Source organism: Armigeres subalbatus, chromosome 3 (assembly GCF_024139115.2).
Source record: "Armigeres subalbatus isolate Guangzhou_Male chromosome 3, GZ_Asu_2, whole genome shotgun sequence".
Lineage (NCBI taxonomy): Eukaryota > Metazoa > Arthropoda > Insecta > Diptera > Culicidae > Armigeres > Armigeres subalbatus.
In genome coordinates, this window is record NC_085141.1 from 425379848 (window position 1) to 425402808 (window position 22961).

Here is a 22961-nt window from a genome sequence, read left to right on the forward strand (position 1 = left end):
ATGGAGGTGGTCCCTAACCCCGCACTTCCTGGACGTCCAAACCAGGATGTCTGTTGAGCAGATTCCCCCTCCATTGCTTAGAAAGAAAAAAAAAACACGTACATACACACAAACAGACATCACTTCGGTTCGTCGAGCTGAGTCAATCGGTATATGACACTATGGGTCTCCGGGCCTTCTTTCAAAAAATCATTTTTGGGGTACACCCAATTGTTACGAAAATTATTTTGAGCTTTTTAATGGAATGTCTTCACTTGTCATAAGACGAGTTTGTAGCATCCCATTTAATTCCACCACTTGATTGTACCTTGACTGATACGTATTTCGAACTCAACAGTAAGGTCGTATACACTGCCGTTCTACGCATAACTGTCCCATGTACATAGGAATCCCAACAAACATGGGACAAATATGCATATTACGGCAGTACATTTGTTGTGAAGAACTGAAATAAATTTACAAAAGAACGTTTTTTCATGGGAATTTGGATTGAACTAAAACTTAATGCGTTCACTAAGTCAATACTTAGTAGAACTGCAAAAAGTTATAATTCAATATAAACAAAACTAAATGCATAATGATAATATTTTTTTCGAATATGCGCTCAGAAAAAGAAGATGTTCACTTTTATTGGCAGTCAAATAAAAGAAAAAAATATTTATGTGAATTTTATTTTTATTTGGATATGGATTCATACAAAAAATAAATACATTTTTTTTAATCATTAACCGTCCTATTTAGCCTACTCGAATGTGACAAGTAATAGAAGTTAAATAAATATTAGCCTACACAAAAGTCATTCCATCTACCTACCTACCTGCTTGCTTTTTCTCGCCACAAATCGATACCATGCGTCCGGCAGAAAGCCCACCACCATCGGTAGAATGGTATGTCTCCAAACTTGAATTCTTCGGCTTTTTCCCGAAACACAGGAAACCGGGTCATGAAATCCCTTACAGCATTCAAGGGTTGGCGGAGGTGTCTGATTTTGCTGTACTTGGGATTTTTGCAACTGAATTTCAAGAGTTCTTCCACCTCCTTGGGACTGAGAGGAATTTCATGCAAACGTTCCATCCGCTTCTTCTTACCGAGAATGTTGTCGTACAACGTGGCCTTGGGTATATCATACTGAACACTGGCCATGCCAAAGCTGATCACATCTGTCACAATCTCTGTGATGGCATTCTCGAGGTTAGACAATGGTAATCCCTAGGGGGAATAAAGATACATGTAGTATAATATTTGTTTTTTTTTGTTCGAATGACTCCAGAATTGCCGATTACGACAATTCTCATGTGAGACGACCGTGTTCAAATGGGAGGTATCGACAATTTGCCCCATTAGAAAAACCATACAATAAATAGGATAAGCTTAGTTAATAAACTTCTAATTATGCTGACGAATTGGTCTTGCTTCATTAAATAAGATGTGAAAAGTCACAAAGGTACAAAACTATTCATAATGCCTGAAAAAATGTCGTGGTGTTGAACTTAATCTGTAGATTAAAAAAACACAGAAATAAAGATTAAAAAAAAAAAAAAAAAAATGAAAAAATGTCATTTTTGCTAGGAATACTTGTTGGCTCTTCGATACCACTAATCTTCGATTGAAAATTGCGAATATTTTATATTTTGAAATTTTATGTAATTTTCTTACCCCTAAATATTTTCTTTTTTGCGAGGTTTTCAAAGGGTCACTTTCCTGGCCGGTTGTCTGAAATAAATTTTAATAACTTAATAGCAAGATACGATATCAACCTAAGTAGAAATTTACCTGACAACTGAGCTGGTCAGCTATATCGGCAGATGAGACTTCCGCATCAGACTGAAAATTAGAGAGAAAGCTTATATCAGATGAAGGAAATAATTGAAACAGTAAATATTTCAGCGAATATTTATTGGACAAGAATAATATCAATTACAGGGGCCTTCCTCAGCCATGCACTGATAGATACAGGGGCACGGTACCACGCGATACAACCATACCATGTCTTCACCCTCTCACTCTAGCTTCATCCATCTCTATTAATTTTTCAACTTTCTTTCTTCTTTTTACCTCCTTAGTCCTTCCTTCATCATTCTTCTTTTTTTCCCTTCCGCTTCTTTCTTCTTATTTTTTTCTATTTCTTTCTTCCTTTTTACATCTTATTTCTGCCTTCATTTTTCTTTCCTCTTCTTTTTTCCTTATTACTTCTTCTTCTTCTTTTTCTTTGCTCCCCTTCTTTCTTCTTCCTTCTTCTTTCTTTCGTAGAATTTCCAGATTGATAACCTTTAAAGTTTCCAGGTAATACTCCAAAGAACTCTCCGTGATAATTCCGATGTTTTTTCTTGAAAATTCCATGCAATATCCCGCTGAATAATCATCTGTTGAAATCCTTTTTTTTTTAATTCCAAATGTTTTCCCGGTAAAATGTCGAGTAATTTTCCGTGAAAATTTAGAACTATTTCCCATTGAATTTTAGCATGGTTTCCTACGATATTTTGAATTTCTCTGCAAAGTAGGAGCGATTTCCTGAGGAAACTAAAAAAAATCCTATGGACATTCCAATAAGTTTTCCAAATAATTTTGGATGGAAATTATGGAGAATTTGTAAATTTGTCGTAAACAATTAGAATAAATTTTCATGAAAATTAAAAATGCTTTCTTACAAGAATTGCAATTTTTTTTTGTGAAAACTCAAAGAGTTTTTGGTGGGAAATTCAAATAATTTCTCGTAAAAGTTTTCAATAATTTCATTTTCCATCGATTATTCCAAAGAATTTGCATAAGAACTTGCCAAAGAAATTGCCGTTAAATTTCGAAGAATTTTCCGTTGAAGTGCGACATAATTTCCCGTGAAAATTCCAAAGAATCACTTGTAGTTTCTAAAGAAGTTCCTGCTGAAAATCAAAAGATATTTTAGTAGAATCAGCAATGTAATAAATCGGGACCGATTTGCGATTTTGGCGTAACTTATTTTGTAAACAAACATTGTTTTGTGGATTCCGTAGAATGCAAGCGTTTTTCTCTAAAACTAATTCCCTTACCTGCTAGAGCAGAGGTACCCTTTAGTACTTTTGCATTTATTGAGGTACCCCCTATTTTTCCGCGAAAATAGGCGTTATTTTGTTATTCCGTGAAAGTTTTCAATTCAAATTAAGTTCATACATCAAGCTTCTTACAAGACTTTGAAGTTTTTGTAGGCTCCCGACCCTCTTGAAAGGATGCCTTTGAACTACGGTCTCTTGGAAGGAGGCTTCCGAGCCTCTTGGAAGTAGGGCTTCTGAGCCTTTTGGAAGGAGGCTTCCGAGCCTCTTGGAAGGAGGCTTCCGAGCCTCTTGGAAGGAGGCTTCCGAGCTTCTTGGAAGGAGGCTTCCGAGCCTCTTGGAAGGAGGCTTCCGAGCCTCTTGGAAGGAGGCTTCCGAGCCTCTTGGAAGGAGGCTTCCGAGCCTCTTGGAAGGAGGCTTCCGAGCCTCTTGGAAGGAGGCTTCTGAGCCTCTTGGAAGGAGGCTTCTGAGCCTCTTGGAAGGAGGCTTCCGAGCCTCTTGGCAGGAGGGTTCCGAGCCTATTGGAAGGAGGCTTCCGAGCCTCTTGGAAGGAGGCTTCCAGGCCTCTTGGAAGGAGGCTTCCAGCCTCTTGGAAGGAGGCTTCCGAGCCTCTTGGAAGGAGGCTTGAGCCTCTTGAAAGGAGGCTTCCGAGCCTCTTGAAAGGAGGCTTCCAGGCCTCTTGGAAGGAGGCTTCCGAGCCTCTTGGAAGGAGGCTTCCGAGCCTCTTGGAAGGAGGCTTCCGAGCCTCTTGGAAAGAGGCTTCCGAGTCTCTTGGAAGGTGGCTTCCGAGCCTCTTGTAAGGAGGCTTCCGAGCCTCTTGGAAGGAGGCTTCCGAGCCGCTTGGAAGGAGGCTTCCGAGCCTCTTGGAAGGAGGCTTCCGAGCCTCTTGGAAGGTGGCTTCCGAGCCTCTTGGAAGGAGGCTTCCGAGCCTCTTGGAAGGAGGCTTCCGAGCCTCTTGGAAGGAGGCTTCCGAGCCTCTTGGAAGGAGGCTTCCGAGCCTCTTGGAAGGAGGCTTCCGAGCCTCTTGGAAGGAGGCTTCCTGAGCCTCTTGGAGGAGGCTTCCGAGCCTCTTGGAAGGAGGCTTCCGAGCCTCTTGGAAGGAGGTTTCCGAGCCTCTTGGAAGGAGGCTTCCGAGCCTCTTGGAAGGAGGCTTCCGAGCCTCTTGGAAGGAGGCTTCCGAGCCTCGTGAAAGGAGGTTTCCGTTCCGAGCCTCATGAAATGAGGCTTCCGTTCCGAGCCGTTCGGGAGGAGGCTTCCGAACCTCTTGAAATGAGGCCTGCGAGCCTTCTGAAAGAAGGCGTCCAAGTTTCTTTAAAGGAGGTGTCCGAGTCTCTTTAAAGGAGGCTTCCGAGCCTCTTGAAAGGAAGCTTTAGAACCTTTTGAAAGGCTTGCAAAGAGACTTCCGAGCTTCCTCAAATTACCAAAACTTTATGATTAAATTTTTATTGGAATTGGTATACATCCGCCATTACGCATTCTTGTCCGAGGTACCCCCTGGAGCCAACGTAGGTACCCCCAGGGGTACATGTACCCCAGGTTGAGAACCGCTGTGCTAGAAGAAAGCCTATTCTGTCGGATACATACCGTGGTTTTCTCAGAAAATGCTTGCTTTAGCAGGAATTCGCCTTTCAAGTTTTGTTTACAAAATAAGTTATAAAAGAATCGCAAATCAGTCCCGAAATGTAATACCGTGGGGCATCAAAATCCATACACTTAAGCACTTTGACCTTAGTATATGAAAAAAGTCACTAGTAAAAAGAAATCGAATGAAACGTTTGTCATTGACACAGGAGCATGGAGGCCTCTACTTTTGAAGTGTTTTACATTTACATGTTAAAATTTTTGAAAAGCATGATAATATAATGAATTAAATCAACTACTCCTGACTCGAAATCCGTCCACCGTGGACGGATTTCGAACCAAAGGATCAAAATCCGTACAGTAATTTTTCAACTAAATATTTAAATTGAAAAAGTCTGGATGACTAAACTACCACTGTAAATAATTCGATACGCACCTTGAGAAGCGATCCCCTCGATTTGAATTTATCCTATATGATGATTCGAAATAAGCAATTAAAACACAGTTATTTTTGGTATAATTATGCGCTACCCAAAAACAAAATGGCGGCACAAACTCCGCGTTTGGTGGGTAGAGATTTGCTTTCGATTTTTGTTGTTTTAATTTCAAAGCCTTTTTTCCCAATTCTATGCCCTAAAAGCTTACAGCCAAGAATCTGAACAGGATAAGATTAATTATTTCTACATTAATTACCGTTAACCCCCTTTAATTTATTGATATCTCATGAGGTGGACGGATTTCGGTACTGTTCGGATTTCGGTCCCGCACGGTACAAAGGGAAATATGGATTTTTTTCGTCCCCCTTCGTAGAGTAACGTAGACTTTTTCGAAACCCCTCCCCCCCTCAAGAGTCTACGTGGTTTATGGACTATGATAAAATACTTATAGATTCTTTGGCATTTTTGTTAAAGAAATCCCACCAAGGAGACATTTTAAATGAAATTTGAAAAAAAGTAGATACATTTTTGGAAAATATTCTAAAGTTTCTAACATTTGTTGAGTAACTCTAGGAAAAAAAACAAAAAAGCTTTAGGAAATATTTGGATATTGTTTTTTTTTCGGCGAGAATTCTGCAGTAATTTTGAAAATTTAGTGAAAGTGAGAATTGTATTGAGGAGATATCCAAAAGCAACTTCTTTACTGCACATTTCTTACACATCTTACTTACATTCTTCACTACACATTTTCAATATAAGGTTTTGTGATTTTCTCCCTGACCTCAATCAAAATTCTCTGATTTTCCCTGACATTCCAAGTCCAAATTGACATTCCCTGACTTTCCAGGTTTTTCCAGGTGAACGACACCCTGTTAATGAACATTGGCCTTATGATACATAATACTGACCCAGAACCATTTGTAACAACTAAAGAATAACAGTGCACAACATTTTGGCGTCTTAATACTCTGAAATTTATTGTCTTACCTTCGATGTCTCACTATCCGTTTCATCGGGCGACTCGGAATCGTATTGCAGAGATTTTGGTTTAGTTCTATGCGCTATTTCGTGACGGGACAGTAAGTGCTTGAAGCGGAATGTCTCCGGACACAAAGAACACTCGTACTTCGTGTAGACTATCGTCTGCAATGAAAGTAAAACCTTATTTTTGGATGTAATGAATAGGAAATTGTGTTTGGCTTATAAGCCACTATAGTGGAATGCTTTTACTTGACATAAGATGAATTAGATATATTTTCTTTTATTCTTACTTTATAAACACGTATTTCGACCTGTTGTAGAGTTGAATTAAGGTGATTATACAACAAAGCCCCAAATCGGCAATTTTGGGAATCACGTGCTTTTTCCAGTATTATTTCAAGAGCACAAATTGAGAGAATGATAATGTGCATGGGATGAGAAACAATGGTCGACCATTTGTTTACTTATGCTAAACAATCGATTTGAATTTCAGCACTGTATGATAATTATTACATCTGATTTGGGCTTTTGAAAATGGAATAGAAAAACATGTGGTAAAATTGAAAGTTGAGTCAAGTACAAGACACTGAAGACGGCCTTACGGTTGAGGTCGAAATACGTATATGTCAAAAGTACAATAAAGTAGTGGAATTAAATGGAATAATACAAACGCGTCTAATGACAAATGTTATTAATTATATTTCATTATTCTGTTTTACTCTCAATGAATGTGTTCTTTACGATAAATAAAATCGATCTAGTATGATTAGTTGAAAGGGGTAAACAACTCACCTTTGGGTCTACAGAAGCATATTTGTGCGCAAATTTTTTGTGAAGCTTAACATTACCTTTGATGTGGAAGATAATCATGCACTTTGAACATTTGAAGCGTGATTGATGTAGATCTTTCTGCAATGGAATTCAAAACATTTGTTCTTTATAATAAGACTGATATACAAACAAAACACTCCCTGATGTTGAAAGAAAAATAAAGCAACAAGAATGGACGATGTTTTTATGGGATTTGAGCTTCACACCGTAGCCTAGGGTGCCAATGGAATGTATGGGAAAAATTTGACCATCGAATTTCAAAAACAGGTAGTGCTCAAAAGTTTTATCTCCTCGAAAAAAGTCCCTATGCAAAATTTCAGCTCAATAGGACTTCGTTAAGTGTTTGACCAAAGCGGTCAATGTTTTTCAAAAACGTTTTTTCAAACGTATCCACTGTTGATGTGATCTTCGCCGTGTGAATACCGAGGGGTGGCAACAAAGACGAAAAATACCATAGCTGGATGTGCCGAACGTATTTAGCATGACGACTATCTGGTGTATGGTCAGCGTGCGCAACGATTGGAGCCCTTGTTGGAGCCACATTTGCTGCATGGTGTCGCAAAGGAATGAATGGCGCACCCGATCGAAGGCGTTCTCGAGATCAAAACTGATGAGCTTATCGGCGCGACAGTGATGACGGAGACTGGCGATCCGATCTTTCAGAGCAAGAATGGCTTGGAAAATGTTGCTTTCTGAGTTCGAACATTATTTTCTGTCCGTCGCTCTAAACACGATGGGCTTGCATGACGCTCTGTAGCCGGTTTTTCAGAATGCGGGAAAGAAGTTTATAATCGCTGTTGAGCAGCGATATGGGCCGGTACGCGCGTGCCGTGTTGTCTACACCTTTCTTTTCCACCAGCACGATGATGCCCTCAACGAAGGCATGGGGAAGGTACCCGGTGAGTGCTTCATTGAGAAGCAAGTTTAACTCTCGGTGGATGACGTTGAACATGCGGAGGTAGAACTCTCGTGAGATCCCGTCGGCACCGGGGGATATTTTTGGCGCACTCGCTCTGATAGCAGATAATATTTCTACCCCCGTTATCTCTTCGATACATCGCTCGTTCAGTGGGTCGTCTGGGGGGATGACTCGTTCGCATACAAGCCCGTCCCCGTTGTTATCTGCTACTTCTTCCGAGTAGAAGCTGGAGAAAATAGCAAACAGATTTGATTCGATTGCTTGTGGGTCATTTGCAATCTCGTTTTCAGCCGTTTGTAGCTGCGTAATGTGTGTTTTCTTTCGTCGTCTTTCCCCCAGCTGGAAGATAGACATGGGCTCTCCCGCCATGTGCGTCTCTTTATACGCATAAACGCATAGGAAAAGTTTCTTTGCAGTACCAGCATTTCACCTTTCAGGCGGTTTATGGTGACTAACATTTCCGGATGTTGAAAGTATCCGTCGTAGGCTAGCCGTAGTTGTGCATAGAGACGCTGGTGCGCATCGTGAATTCCACGAAAACGGCTCAAGATTTCCACTTGAAAAATTATTTGATTTTTGGCTTAGCGTACGACAGCCACCATTCCATCCACGACGCATAGTTTCTGCGCTGCCGAGTCCAATATTGTCACTTATAATGGAACCCTCCAACGTTCTCTTCCGTCAGAAGGCCGTAGGGCCCAAAATCCGCGCCCGGGCTCATGTCCCAGTGGGGGAGACAGAGTCTTATCGTCAGCGCTTTGTGGTCCGTGAAGCTACAGACGTGCATGTATGCGGACTGTAGATTATTCCGCAGGCCGGCGCTAACGTAGATACGACTAAGTCCAGATGTGACGTATGTGAAACCGGGATCACACGGACACAGTTTTTCCCACGTATCATGCAGCTGCAGCTGTTGGACGACTGCTTTTAGGGACGGGATTGTATTCGGGCTGAATGAGTCGCATGCACGCAGTACGCAGTTGAAATCGCCAGCGAGAATGCGGTGTGGTGGCAAAGGTCTTCTCTGGCCACTCCATGTGTAGTGCCGGAGGGAGCGTACACGTTCCAGATGGTCGTGTCGTGCACCGCAGCGTAATTAACCGGCTAAACAGACTTTTTTTCCACGTGAGTGACCTGAATGTTTCTCTTCAGAAACGTTTTCCAGCAAATCGTGCACCTTCACTTCAACACTTCCATCGTTTTTCGCTAATTGTGTTTCTTCCCGCAATATCTACTTTATGTTTTCATCGTGTTCGTCCACGTTTTTTTGTGCGAGCGTCAGATCATTGACCTTGACGAACGCACAAAGCCACGCACCTTCTCGAGTCTCGACAGACGGCTTCACCGGGAAGTGCGAGTAATCTATACGAAAAGTATTTTCTCACCTCATCGCGGTACACTAAAAGCGTGCGACGCGGCACGGACGGATGAAAAATAAACCACCGGATCGAATATGCTTGACTTTCGGTTCTCCTTTTGATCTCGTACCGGCTCATCTAGATTCATCTCGCTGGTATTCTTACTAACGCTTCATTGAGCTCTTGGGTATGTCTTCTATTTAAAGTGTGTTGATTGTCGAGTCAGCCTAGTGTGGGGTAAAACTCAGAACCCTTTTCAGAATCTGAAAACAACCCAAGAAAGTAATTCTTGAAGTCGAAGCCAAATTCTTCACACAACCAATGACTTCTTTATGGGTTTTTGCAGGGAGAGGAGGGAAAGAGCAGAAACTGCTTCGACTTCGCGAGACTGAAAAATCGAGCCAACTTCCACTCATCCGTTTGAAGCAGATTTTTTTTTCTGAGTTGAGCCATGTTAAGTAATCATAACTGTTCAGATGACTTTGAAGTTCCAACAAAATCGCAGCTAATATGAGTATTCAATAACCCAACGTAATTAATCCAAACTACTATTTTTTTTTTAAATTTTATTATTCTCTCTACATCTCGATGTTCTATATCTTGATATTTCTCCCTATGTCGAAGATTTTCTCGGCTCTGGTTATATTTTGTTCAGGATTCTCTCTCCCTATGTCGATAAATTCAAATTTGTAGGCTACTAGACCATCTTTGGACAAAAACTAAAGTTGTCATTTGTTTTGTTGTCGTATTTCATAGCAAGTAGCCATAGTAACCATTTCAATTTTCCTTCCATTCCTCGATCTCTCCGTATCTCGATGGTCCCTTCAATATAGAGATGTGGCGAGGCGACTGTTCCGTTTCCGGGGAATGTTTTGGGATATAGTCGGCGTAAACCGGCAGTGCGTAAGTTCCCCTCGGCGATGCGTCGGCCAACCAGGGGACCTTTCATCAATCGGGTACTGCCAGCCGACAGGGTCGATGAGTGGGATCGTTCAAATTAAAAAATGTTCAAACGTCATTTAACACGTGGTTTGGAGGTTTGATAGGCTTCTAATGATTGCTTATCGCACACATTAAATCACCTTTGTTCCTGCCCTTTATTTCTGTGCCTTATATAGGCACAACAACAAACCGCCCAAATTTGGCCGGGAATATCACCAATTAAACCGTCTAAGACGAATTAAGCACTCTCCATTTAATTCCACTAGTTAATTTTCGTTATCTTTGCAGATACGTATTTCGACCCCAACTGTGTGGTCGTCTTCAGTGTCTCGTACTTGACTCGACTTGGAGAGTGGAGAGTGCTTAATTCGTCTTAGACGGTTGAATACATTCCACTAAAAGAGCTTTATATATTTTTCTGATCACCAATTAGTCGTCGCGAAACCGTAAGAAGAAACGATTTAAGACGCCACGCATAACGAATTTAAAAATTTGTAACAGATTACAGTGAACAAATTAACCCTTGAGTGTCCTAAAATGGGCAATGTTGTTTTAAAACAACAAACCAAAAATACATTTAATGTTAATGATTTCAATGGTTGGTTATTTTAAAAAAAATTTCGACGACTTCTGAAAAAAAATCACTTTGCGCCTTTAAGGGTTAAAATGCTTTTTAAAACTGAGAGAAATCACAGATACAGACTCGTTCGCTAAGTTCGATTGCAAACGAGTTATTTTGTAAAAAAAACTAGAAGTAAAAACATCGTCCGGAGTTGATCGTTTGCGCCATTCTTTAATATATTTTTATGCTTACCATATGCAGATATAATTCGAGATGTGACGGCGAAATTATTTTGCACCTCAAGCATAGGTGGTCCTTGCGGGGATGTTCAGCATCGCGATGTTCCTGAAATTCAACTTCGGTGATGAAAGAACGCGTACATTGGTCACAGGAAATCATCGGTTCGTTATGCTTATTCTGATGCAAATTCAATTGTTCCTCCGTGTGAAACAACTTTGGACAAATGGAGCATTTAATGGTGGGTTTCGGCGGGAGGACAACCTACAAGCGAATGAAGAGAAAAATGTTTCACTCCACCGTCGTTTGATAATGCGAGTATGGTGTATGGTGCATACAAACCTGAGATGGCGGTGTTTGAATTTTTTCATCAGAGATTTTCATTACATTACATTGAGGACTTTTGGATTTGCTGTTGGGGCCTGTTGGGGATTCATTTGGCGTACCCTTGTCGACTGGGCTTTGATCCTGGAATATATTTTTAGCATATTTGACTAAAGACAAATCGATTAAAGGTTAAATGGTTCGCAGCATAAGAAGTGTTTCATTTTTAATCTTACTGAAACAAATTCATCTCATTGCGTACATTATGTACATTGGAGTCGTCTTTTACGATTCGATGAAACATTGTGACGCACTTTCGAAAAAAAAACACAAAATTAAAAAAAATCAGGTGGTGAGGTATTTGTTCCATTATTAATAACATTCTTCTTTTAAAAAATATACGCTAGAGGAACGTTTTCGGTTTAATTTGTCTCATTTTTCAATGCTATCGTGCATTATGCTTACTGCTAAAAAAATCACAAAAATAAGAAACAATCCAATTTGCGTTTCGATTGATACACATTTTATGAATTCAAGGAGCACTAACCCTATCACTTTCCTCGAAGAACAATTAGTCGATTGCAATTCGGATAACAGTGGTGGATGAGAACAAAAATACCGATAACTTACCTCCTTGTTGACTAAAACCATACAACTTTCATTATTGTCGTGTACGAGCTCACAATGTCTGGTTATCTTTTTATCCAAGTAAAAGATTTTATTGCACTTTGTACATACGAAATATTTTGTGTGATCTTTTTTCTGCAAAGAAATAAAATAAAATGGTATACCTTGTTTTGAGCTGATTGATTTTCACAACACAATTAAACTTTCCCATCAAAAATGTTATCTTGTTTCAATGTCTTAGTCCACAAAGATCCTGAAACTTGACAATCTCCATTTTAAAAAAGGAACAAGGTGAACCGATATGAATAATTAGCCAAAATCGGGCGAATGTTCGATTTTTTTTTATTTATTTTTTTTTTTTTTTGATAGTTGGCAGACGTTAAAAATATGGGTTCCTTGGGAAAGTTGACTTTAAAGAATCATTGAAATGCTGAAAATGATGAAAATATTTGTATAGTCTCTCACCTTATGACGATACAATTCAACATATGAGGACAAAATCGCGTTACACCTATCACAAGGCACCATTTCGCAGGCGTGTTTGAAATCTCGATGGTACTGAAGCACAATTTCGCTCGGGAACTTTTCCATACACTGATTACAAGCAACTACAGCAGATGTGAGCTTCTTCATGTGCCCGGTCAACTGGAAGAAAGGAAGCAATAATGAGCATAAGAATGAATGTTGTACAGTATAAACATCTAGTGGAGAATAAATTACATTGGATATTTTAAACCAGCAGATGAAACAAATAGCCACTTGATTTGCTAATTCTAAATGACCGCCTCGTGCGATTCTGCCTTTCTTTATCTCCATAAATGCCACCGTCCTAGATTAGGCACATGCATGCTGTTTTGTTTTATAACAGTCAGGGATACCTCCCGCAGCTTAGCGGTAAGACTTATGGCATACCATGCTTGATGGTTGAGTTCGAAACCCGCCTTTTGTTACCTTTTGTAAGAAGGTCTGGCTTTCGTTGGGATCTTGCCCAACTAATGAACTGCCGTTGGACGCATAAATGTCACATGTTACATTTTAACATTTTTGAGGTTTTGATGTCTAACGTCATAATTTGATAAGTATTTTCGAAATATTTTGTCAAAACAGAGGTTTTATTCTAGAAAACTCGAAAAAAATCTGAAATAAATTTGTCACATTCGAACAAATGGACGAATACTTGTCACACCGGGATAAATGGACGCATATTTGTCACACTGAAAAAAGAGATAAAACCACCACACAAAAAGACACATAGCACTGCTTGATGTATCCTGGGGACCATGCATGCAAGGTCATTCCCTCCTTTCAGAATTTATATGGACGGTTGTCCATGAAAGAAGAGGAGAGGTATTATATTATCTAGAACCTCTCCAAGTATAACGTGAACGGCCTCTTGAGAAAAGATGATATGAAACTGTGACATAATTAAAATCTTCAAGGCCTGTAAAAAGTGATAAAAAGGAACCCTATTTATGTTGTGACATGTCATGGCGATAAAATTTATTCAAAGTATGAAACGAGTACAAAGATTAATCAGAAGCTTCTTGCTTCATTACAAGATCAATAAAAAACGATTTTTCCTCTTCGGTAACAACAGGTTGAACCACTTTCATTAGAGAAGTTTTCTTTTCTTCTTCAATTCCTTGAGGAGCATTTTGCCAACGTTCATTTGTATCAATAGAGGATGAATTCTTTACAACTAACTTAAATTGCTTCTTGGAAAACAATTTGCAGTATTTAAGGTCTTTACTCTTCCTTTTAGCATGGAATCCACACACGGGCGTGGCTTGCAGTGGTTTATCGTATACTCCAAAACGGTGAGCATTGAAGAAGTCAGTTGCTTACATATCAAGTACGTCAACATTGTTCTTTGCATTGCCAACCACAGACATGAACTGACGACATGTTCAAGGCGCATTTTGGAGTCAAACGCCGCATGGAAAGAGTCATCGGCCATTAACGTATCCGATTGAAAGTTCTCCCAGCGGGCAAGGTGGATCGATCAGGTGGAGGACGATTTGCGGACCCTCCGCAGACTGCGTGGTTGGCGAAGTGCAGCCATGGACCGAGCTGAATGGAGAAGACTTTTATGTGCAGCACAGGCCACTCCGGCCTTAGTCTGGTAATAAATAAATAAAATTGAAAGTTCTCCAACAGTATGCGCTCGACCTGAATTTCATTACTGTTTATCAGTAGGGAATAAATTCCAGTTCTTATTTTGCGAACAATAATTATCCAACCAAAAGATAATTGTCTTCAGGTCAGCGTACTTCATAATAACTTTGAAAAAACAGCTAAGGACTTCGTTAGGTGTACGACCCTTAACTGACTCGGACCAAATGCACGCAGACAATGGGAATGCTCGTATGTAGGGGCCAACAGGCGCAAAGCTCTCATTAACAAAGCTCAAGAAAATTAACTTTATCAACGTTAGGGAACTCAACACTTACCAATTATAAATAATGTTGACGGAAATGAAAGCCGAATACGGGGACTTGCTGTATTATAGCGAATATCATTGACTAAGCCTTGGACTATGCTTGGGACATTTTATTCTTTTCTAAAAGAAAATGGCACTATTTCTGTAAGATAAAAGAAAACCACTGCCCGAGCTGAATGATCCTGAATAGATGAATGATTTGGCCAAAACATCTTAATGACTTGAACGTAAAGCACCTTGGCACAGTTGGTTGCTGAAATCTGGTACATTTCTCTCATCCTGTTGAAAACAGTTTATGCAAATCTGTTCAATATGCTGGTAAAGCAACGAAATTTTTATTTTTTAACACCCGGTAAACGGTAATTTAATGTTTCAAATTTATCTCTAATCAGGGATTGAATCCTAGAGAGAATGAGCAAGTATCCCACTTATCATCTCTGTATACATATATCCCGCGAGAGACTTTTTTCGCAAGTTGTCATGATAGAGAACTGATTCGGGAGGCTATACCCCTTGATAAATTTCTTTTAGAAAGCTCCAAATGCGGGGAGCACTGGCTCTGAAGATGCATTCCAACTTGTTCTACACAGCGGTGAGTAACCAACACGAAATGAGCGAAAACAAAGCCAGAAGCACCATTTTTCTGTGGGGGCTGCCTATCCGATTCTGTTTTTTCGCACTTGTATACAAGTTTGATACATTTGTTATCATGGCTTGTTATGATTCGGAACAGTTCTTGCCTCTCTTTTATCGTTGTTCGTTATCTATTTAGAGCAATTTCTACAAACCCTGTCTCTAATGCAACGAAGAAATCAAAATAAACAAAATAGATTGTTTGAACGCAATTAAATCGTGTTTAGTTTTTCTAGGAAATGGAAAAAACAATGATTATTTTAAAAATATTTAAAAAGTTATGTACAAAATGTTTTCTGGCCCGCCAGCAACTGTGAATTTCAAAAATTGGCTCGTGTCTTGAAAAGGTTGGGCAGGCCTGCTATAGACACTATAGGTTCCATAGACGAGCTGAGGCAAAGACGAGTGTAGCTTAAACGAACTCTCAATTAGTGTAACCAAACGTGCATGACGTTACGATTGTAATCCAAGCAACGGAACGTGTGACGTCAAATTCGCGTGGCACACTTCTCCCTTCTCACTTCTCATCTTTCACTTCTCACATCTCGCCTCACACTTCTTACTTCTCGCTTCTCGCTTTTCACAACACACTTCTCTCTTCTTGCTTCTCACTTCGCACATCTTACATATGGCTTTTTATTTCTCACTTCTCACATCTCATATCTCACTTCTCACCATTCACTTCTTGCTTCTCACTTGCCGCTTCTTACATCTTACATCTCATTTCTCGTATTGAGTTTCTTAATTCTCAATCTTACTTCTCATTTGTCGCTTTTTGTTTCTCGGCTTTCACTTATCACTTTTCGTTTCTTACTTCTCACTTCTCACATCTTATATCTCTCTTATCGTATCGAATTTCTTATTTCTCACATCTAAATCTCACTTTTCACTTGTCGCTTCTCATTTCTCGGCTCTTACCTATCACTTCTCGTTTCTCACTTTTCACATCTCACATATTTATGTCATTTCTTACTTCTCACTTCTCGGTTCTCACTTCACACTCCCCACTTCTCTCTTCTAACTTCACCCTTCATGCTTCTCACTTCTCACATCTTACATACTACTTTTCATTTCTCGCTTCTCACTTCTCAGAATTCACTTCTCTCTTCTTACTTCTACTTCTCGCTTCACACTTCTCACTTATCGCTTTCCGCTTCTCACTTCCTTTTCTCACTTCTCCTTTCTTGCTTATCACTTCTTACATCTCATCTCACATATTACTTCTCACTTCTCATTCCTCACTTCTGACTTCTCACATCTCACTTCTCACTATTAACTTCTCACTTTTCTCTTTTCAAAAATCACTTTCCACTGCTCACTTTTTGCTTCTCACTACTCGCATATCATTCCTTACTTCACACTTCCCAAATTTCACACATCACTTCTTCCTACCATCTCACTTCTCAGTTCTTACTTCTTACTCCTCACTTCTCACTTTACACTACTTACTTCGCACTTCCCATTTTTCACTTCGTACTTCTTACTTCTCACTTCTCACATCTTATATCTCACCTATCGTATCTAATTTCTCATTTCTTACTTCTCACTGCTCAATCTCATTTCACACTTATCGCTTCGCACTTCTCACTTATCAATTCTCGCTTCTCATATCTCCCTTCTCTCATCTTAATTTCATTACTCACATCTCACTTCTCGCCTCTCACTTGTCACTTCTCATTTCTATCTTCTTACTTCTCGCTTCTCTCTACTCACTTCACACTCCTCCCATCTTGCTTCTCACATCTAACCATCTCATTTTTCACTTATCACTTCTCACATATCACATGTTATATCTCACTTTTCACTTCTCACTTGTCACCTCTCACATCTCACTTCTCACTATTCACTTCTCGCTTCTCACTTCTCCCTTCTTGCTTCTCACCGCTCACATCTTACATATTACTGCTCATTTCTCACTTCTCTCTTCTCTTCTCATTCGGCCTAACGGCTGTGGCCAAATAACCTTCGGGACTAACGGTCTCCGTTCTAATAACCTAGCATCGTACCTATAATCACAGATTATCTGTGCTATAATAAATACTTGAAATGAAATCCGCGTAAAAAATGACTTTTGCAAAAATCGATTAAAAATCAGCTTTATACGATTTTTACGTGACTTTTTTTGAAAAATCGCTTGTGAAGATCGAAGTGTGCCGCGCGCGACGGATGTCAGAATTTTCCATCGCTTGATTTTTTTCTATTTTGGCTGATGAAGACTCTCAGAAATTTCTAATAAACGCCAATTGGTATACGCGTGATATTTTAAGTTTGTTCATAAAAGATAGATTTGAAGGTGTGCGTTAGTGATTGTGGCTTTAGTGGAAATTTGTGATTCACGGAGAATTGAGAATACACATTTCATGTATGAAAATTACCCACCTTCGGAATCTATATGAAGCTGTCAAAAAGGTGAGTGATTTTATAAAATGCAGAATGGGGGAAAAGTACCCATCTTCAAATAGTTCTATTGTGTTAGAAATGTGAGTTCTTTTTATGCCTTTATGGTTGAAAAAATAGTTAGCAATTTTTTTGTGAAGTTGAAGAATGGCGTCTCAAGAAATACCTGTCTTTTTATTTAAAGCAATTTATTTGAAACAGATAAAGTACTAGTAAGCTGTACTGACGCTGAAGCTTTACACAATAAGTAAAATGTGGGAACCTTCAAAGAAGATGTTAAGCGTTGAAAGTAAGTTAAGATTTTGTTTTAGGAAGTTCCGGATTCTAAGGTTAACTCATTTTGTGTTTTATTTTTCAGATAACTTTTCTTTGAATCGCTATATAAGCATCGCACACGGTATTATATTCAAAAACAACAGCGGGGTCAGGATACCTTTAAACATGGCTTCAAAACGAAACAACTATTATGCAAAAGGACATTGCTGGACTTCATATGAAAAAGCACAAATGGCAGGCTCAATATATCTTATATACGTTTTGTGAATATATGCGTTCAATCACTTCGAATGTATAAAATTTAAAACATCAAAAAGAAAATAAATTACTCGATTGTTGTGTTGTTTTGAAATGTACTTATTTGTGATCAGAATTTATTATTAGACGAAAATCCTCAATGCTGACATTATTTTTACTGCAGGTGGGTGTTTTTTACCCATCCGAACAAAAAATTTGCTTCTTGAAGGTGGTTGAAAAGTACACATCAATTTTGACGTACAAGCCTTCTTCCCACTTATGGGTAAAGCCACTTTACCCACCTTATGGGTTAGTCCACTTATCTCGGAGATGGGTGAAAAAACACCCACTTCTGAGTATTCCAATTTCTCCGTGTTGATGATTCCTGTTATGAAGTCACCGCATGCGAAATCAGGAGAGGCAGGCCGCGGGCGCAACACGAATCGAGTGTGGAGTATAGATCCAGAGCTCCTCTCAACCAGCGTATTTCTAGCTTATTGTTCACCGTGGATGCGCAGTTCTACAAAAGTGGATAAAATTGGTGAGATTGTTCCGATATGGATTTACTACTTTACCATTGTAACGAATTTTAAGGTGTATTGATACGATTGTAATTTCAAAACTAAATACGCGCTGGATTGGAGAATCCGGAAGTTTGTTTATGGGTCCATTATCCATTTGATAATGGTAGCATAAACAAGCGGGGCTTATTGTAAGCAAAAGTGACCTCGGACTGGTCATGAAATACCAGGCAGTCTGAAACGGGTCACTGGAACTGCAATAGAGCTAACACTTTCTAACTCCCGGATTAAATCTGACTGTAAAATTGTAAAACAGACAGCTTTCTTCCATAACATCACTGCCAGACAGTGGGGGTTAGTTTGGACACACACACACACACACACTTTTTTTGAAAAATCGCTTGTATTTTTTATTCAATAGTATGTTTCATTGCTTGTTTATTTGTTTTGAGGTTATCTTCGGGCATAACGGTGTCAACTTTAAAGACAGGATCACCGTCTTCGACCAGAGGTCGCACAGACTGAACACTTAGCAGCTAGCATGAGACAACGGACAGGACATTTACACAGCACACAGCTACACGAAAAGTTTTCTCCTTACCGGCGCGGGAATCGAACCCACTCTTCACAGAACATGCGTCTAGACGATTGACGTCGCTAGTCGCACGATCATTGTAGAATTTTGGTCTTTAAGAAAGCAATACCACAGACAAACAGACATAACACATTGAACATTCAGTCATCAAATTCATCGTCATTCAAACACTAACGACATCTGTTGATTTCAGTTAGTTGGGCAAATCACGAACCAGATGGCGGTATTGAGCAAACGTCAGACTCGAGCAAGTCCGATGCGAGCGCCACGAGTGATCGATTGGCCAACTAATGATTATTTGAATCGACCAGCAAATCATTGAACGATGGAAGTTTGACGAGTGTTATGTCTGTTTGTCTGTGGCAATACTATATACTATAGGTATAGCTTAAAAATCCTTCTTCATTCAATATCAGTGGCAATAAACCTATCTATCCGTATGTAAATTAATATTGTGAATGAAAATAAAAATTATTTGTCGAATTCACAGGTGACTCATTTTGCCCCGCTTTTTAATCCATCTTACCCCGGTATTTTTATTGACAGAAAATCGACTTTTACTTGACTAAAAAGTGGAATTTTCGTTATTTCATACCTTTAGCATACATATTATGAGCTATTTTTTTAGATCCATGTTGAAAAGTTAAAATAAAATGTTTTTGTGTTGAGGTATTGAAGGTTCCCTTACGCGACCCATCTTGACTCATCCTACCCTACATAATAAAATAGTGGTCAATAGATATTATACTGCGCACTTACTTCAAGGGGAGCTGTTTGCTGATCGCGGGCTAGCGTTGGTTCTTTGCTGTGTGTGTCGTTCTCAGCTTGTGTGACAGAATGTTGTTGGTAAAATGGCTCTTCATCTTGTGTCATGACTTCAACTGCTGCCGAATTTTGCTGGAATAGAATTTTTTTAATGAGCATAAACCTAAAAAAAACTCAAAAAAATTTCTGATAAAAAATTTCTGATGTTATGCAAAACTGCACATAGCAGTGTATGAAGTTGTGCTTATTTTGCAACAATAATAGATGTATATATTAAATACAAAATAATCGAGATAATCTATAGGAAACGGAACACAAAATTAAGAAAATTATCAAGCTTTTTTTATGCCTTCACCTGTCATAAGACGAGTTTAGTACCATTTGATTTGGTGTCTCGTACTGACTTACACTGCCCATAAATTCATAAAAGTCCCATGTTTGCTTAATTTCCTATCTACATGGAACTGTTATGAATTTATGGGCAGTACAGTTGAGGTCGAAATACGTTTCTGTAAAAATTACAAAGTGGTGGAATTAAATCAAATAGTACTAAACTCGGTCCTTCGGGCACTCCTTAGCCGTGCGGTGAGACGCGCAACTACAAAGCAAGACCATGCTGAGGATGGCTGGGTTCGATTCCCGGTAACGATCTAGGCAATTTACGGATTGGAAATTGTCTCGACTTCCCTGGGAAAAAAATTATCATCGTGCTTGCCTCATGATATTCGAATGCAAAATTGGTAACCTGGCTTAGAAACCTCGTAGTTAATTCTGTGGAAGTGCTCAATGAACACTAAGCTGCGAGGTGGCTCTGTCCCAGTGTGGGGATGTAATGCCAATAAGCAGAAGAAGAAGAATAAGTACTAAACTCGTCTTATTGTATACTGCCGTCATACGCATAGTTGTCCCATGTTTGCTGGGATTTCCTATGTACATGGGACAGTTATGCATATAACGGCAGTATATTATATCACTGATTCCTGTTAAATCATTTGCAACGTAGCCAAACTAAGCTAAGAAAACAAATCAAAATAAGGTATAACAATATGATTCAATACTGTTGAATGAAATGAAAAAGAAGCGGATTTAGCATCCATGAATTATGTCATCCATGGTCACGCTTATGACACGGAATTACATACCTGACCATCGTGGACATCTTTTTCAGCACAATCCATGTTTCGACAAGTTGAGTCCTCTAGAACGGGAAGTATGCTTATGTTACTGAAAATTTGTGTATACATAGATCCTGCATGGTCGAGCATCCCGATGGTTGAGCTTCCATTCTGAAACGGTACTTCAGCGTCAGCATGAGTAACGGTTGCGCTACAATCTGTATCACAATGATTTAAATTATGCTCCAATTTTTCTTTGTGCGTTCGGAAAGATTTGCCACAATATGCGCAAAGAATACAAATGCCCTTGTGAATTGTCTGTAATACAAAATAATGTTCATTTAATATTATTCTTAGTTGAAAGTTATTATAAGTACAATAAGCAATAAATTATTCCTTCAATGCATCTTGCTCTTAAGCACGTCAAATATTTAACGTACTCACTTCAATGTGTATTTTTAAAAGCTCCTCACTGTAGCCCCGTCGATCATTGCATACCGCACATTCGCGTAAATCATAAGACACTAAAACGTCTTTGCAGTGACGTTCTTTCTGTTCATTAGCGATCTAAAAAAGAAAGACAACTAGGTATTAATTTGAATTATTCTGAATTGCATTGATTCCGATCCACTAGAATAAGATCGGGACAAATATTATTTTCTTCTTCTGTCTTTATCCCCTTCGATTATTTATGGTTTTATTTTATTATTTGAGAGGAATTCAAAATTTTATTTAAAAAAATAAATAAAATGTTGAACCTTTCCAGGAAATTCTTTAAGAAAACTGAATAATCTTACGATTTTATCAGTTTATCCATTATTCTTTATCCAATGACTAGCAAAACAGAAGAGAAAATTATTTGTTTCGGACTGTCTTACATTGTGCATATAGTGCAAATGATTGAAGAGTGCTTCTCTGTTCAAGTAGTCCCCACTGCATAATCCGCACTGGAAAACCCATCGTTCCAATGCGTTCTCCTGATCTAGTGACATCCGGTCGTCCGGAACTTCACTCATGGCTTCCGCTTGGTTTCCTTGGTCTGCACAGTACTTGCACAGGTTGTTTTGAAACTGCAAATAGCCGGATTTAGAGAATTATAGATTGCAGTTTTAGTTGATAAATGCGAGAATCAAGACTCACCTCGGTTGATTGGCCAACATCTATGTGACCGTGACACGCAGAACAGGACACGTAGGATTCGTACATTTTTAGATTTGTTAATATAATTAGTTGCCGCATAAAGTTTTCTGGACACAAATCATTTTGGTTTAGCTCGCACATAAAAAAAAACACAAAACAAAACTCGCGTGCAAACATAAGGACGCAGCCAGATACATGGATCATTCGCAAACTACATAACGCTAAAATGGCTAATGGTGCATTAATCCAATTTTTTCAAAAAGGCGTAATTGAATTTAAAATTTTAAACGTGGGTCATGGCGGACTCTGATGCTACGTTTTGACAGCGCACGTAAATTGAACAACTCAGTTGAATTCAATTGACTTGCCAAAAGTTGAACTATTGTTCATCTTTCTTTTTGTTCAAGTCAGTTGAATGAAAGTGTTTAGACATTCAATTCGCGTTCAATAAAATTCAATCGCCTTGTCTTAACTTAAGCCCCAAACGCAATATAACGGAACGGAAACGGCAAATTTGACAGAAAATATATGGGATAACCGTCAAATTTTCCGGAAATCCCCCGGTCATAAGAATGGCTGATGCTACCCCAGCAAGACACAAAACATCTATCAAAAATGTTTGAATATCTATCAAAAGTAATCTTGCTCTGCGAGCAGGGTTATTTAAAAATTATTGAACTAGACGGCTGTCGGGGCCGAGCGAATATCCTTAGGACATCCGTCGAATATCTGAATTATGATGGGCAGTGTATTCACATGTATGCTCTGACAGAACGAGTAGCTCTAGTGATACATAGAAGATGTACCCAATATTCGAATTAGTATCGTCTCATTCTTTGTTTTGTTCTGTCAATCGAGTTCATATTCGTGTGCTAATGGGCGCCTACTATTCAAACGCCGATTGCTTCGATTTAGAAATTCAAATCTCATTCAAATAATCCATGCTTTCAATTCGTATCTCCGATTATGATTTTAACACAATCCGCTACTACCACAACGGCTTTGGCAGGTTTTGTT

General features: G+C 39.1%; 1 protein-coding gene across 1 annotated transcript; it reads right to left on the minus strand.

Moving 5' to 3' along the window:
- Positions 1 to 655: 655 nt before the first annotated feature.
- Positions 656 to 22102, minus strand: LOC134224394 (putative zinc finger protein 840). Its single transcript, XM_062703711.1, has 14 exons — positions 21945 to 22102; positions 21683 to 21874; positions 21249 to 21371; positions 20832 to 21122; positions 19684 to 19821; positions 12291 to 12470; positions 11829 to 11960; positions 11217 to 11342; positions 10890 to 11138; positions 6818 to 6934; positions 6032 to 6187; positions 1774 to 1824; positions 1657 to 1713; positions 656 to 1209 (listed from the first exon to the last, which is right to left on the minus strand). The coding sequence occupies exons 1-14, from the start codon at positions 22083 to 22085 to the stop codon at positions 814 to 816; spliced, it is 2349 nt and encodes a 782-aa protein (XP_062559695.1). The 5' UTR covers positions 22086 to 22102; the 3' UTR covers positions 656 to 813.
- Positions 22103 to 22961: the final 859 nt, after the last annotated feature.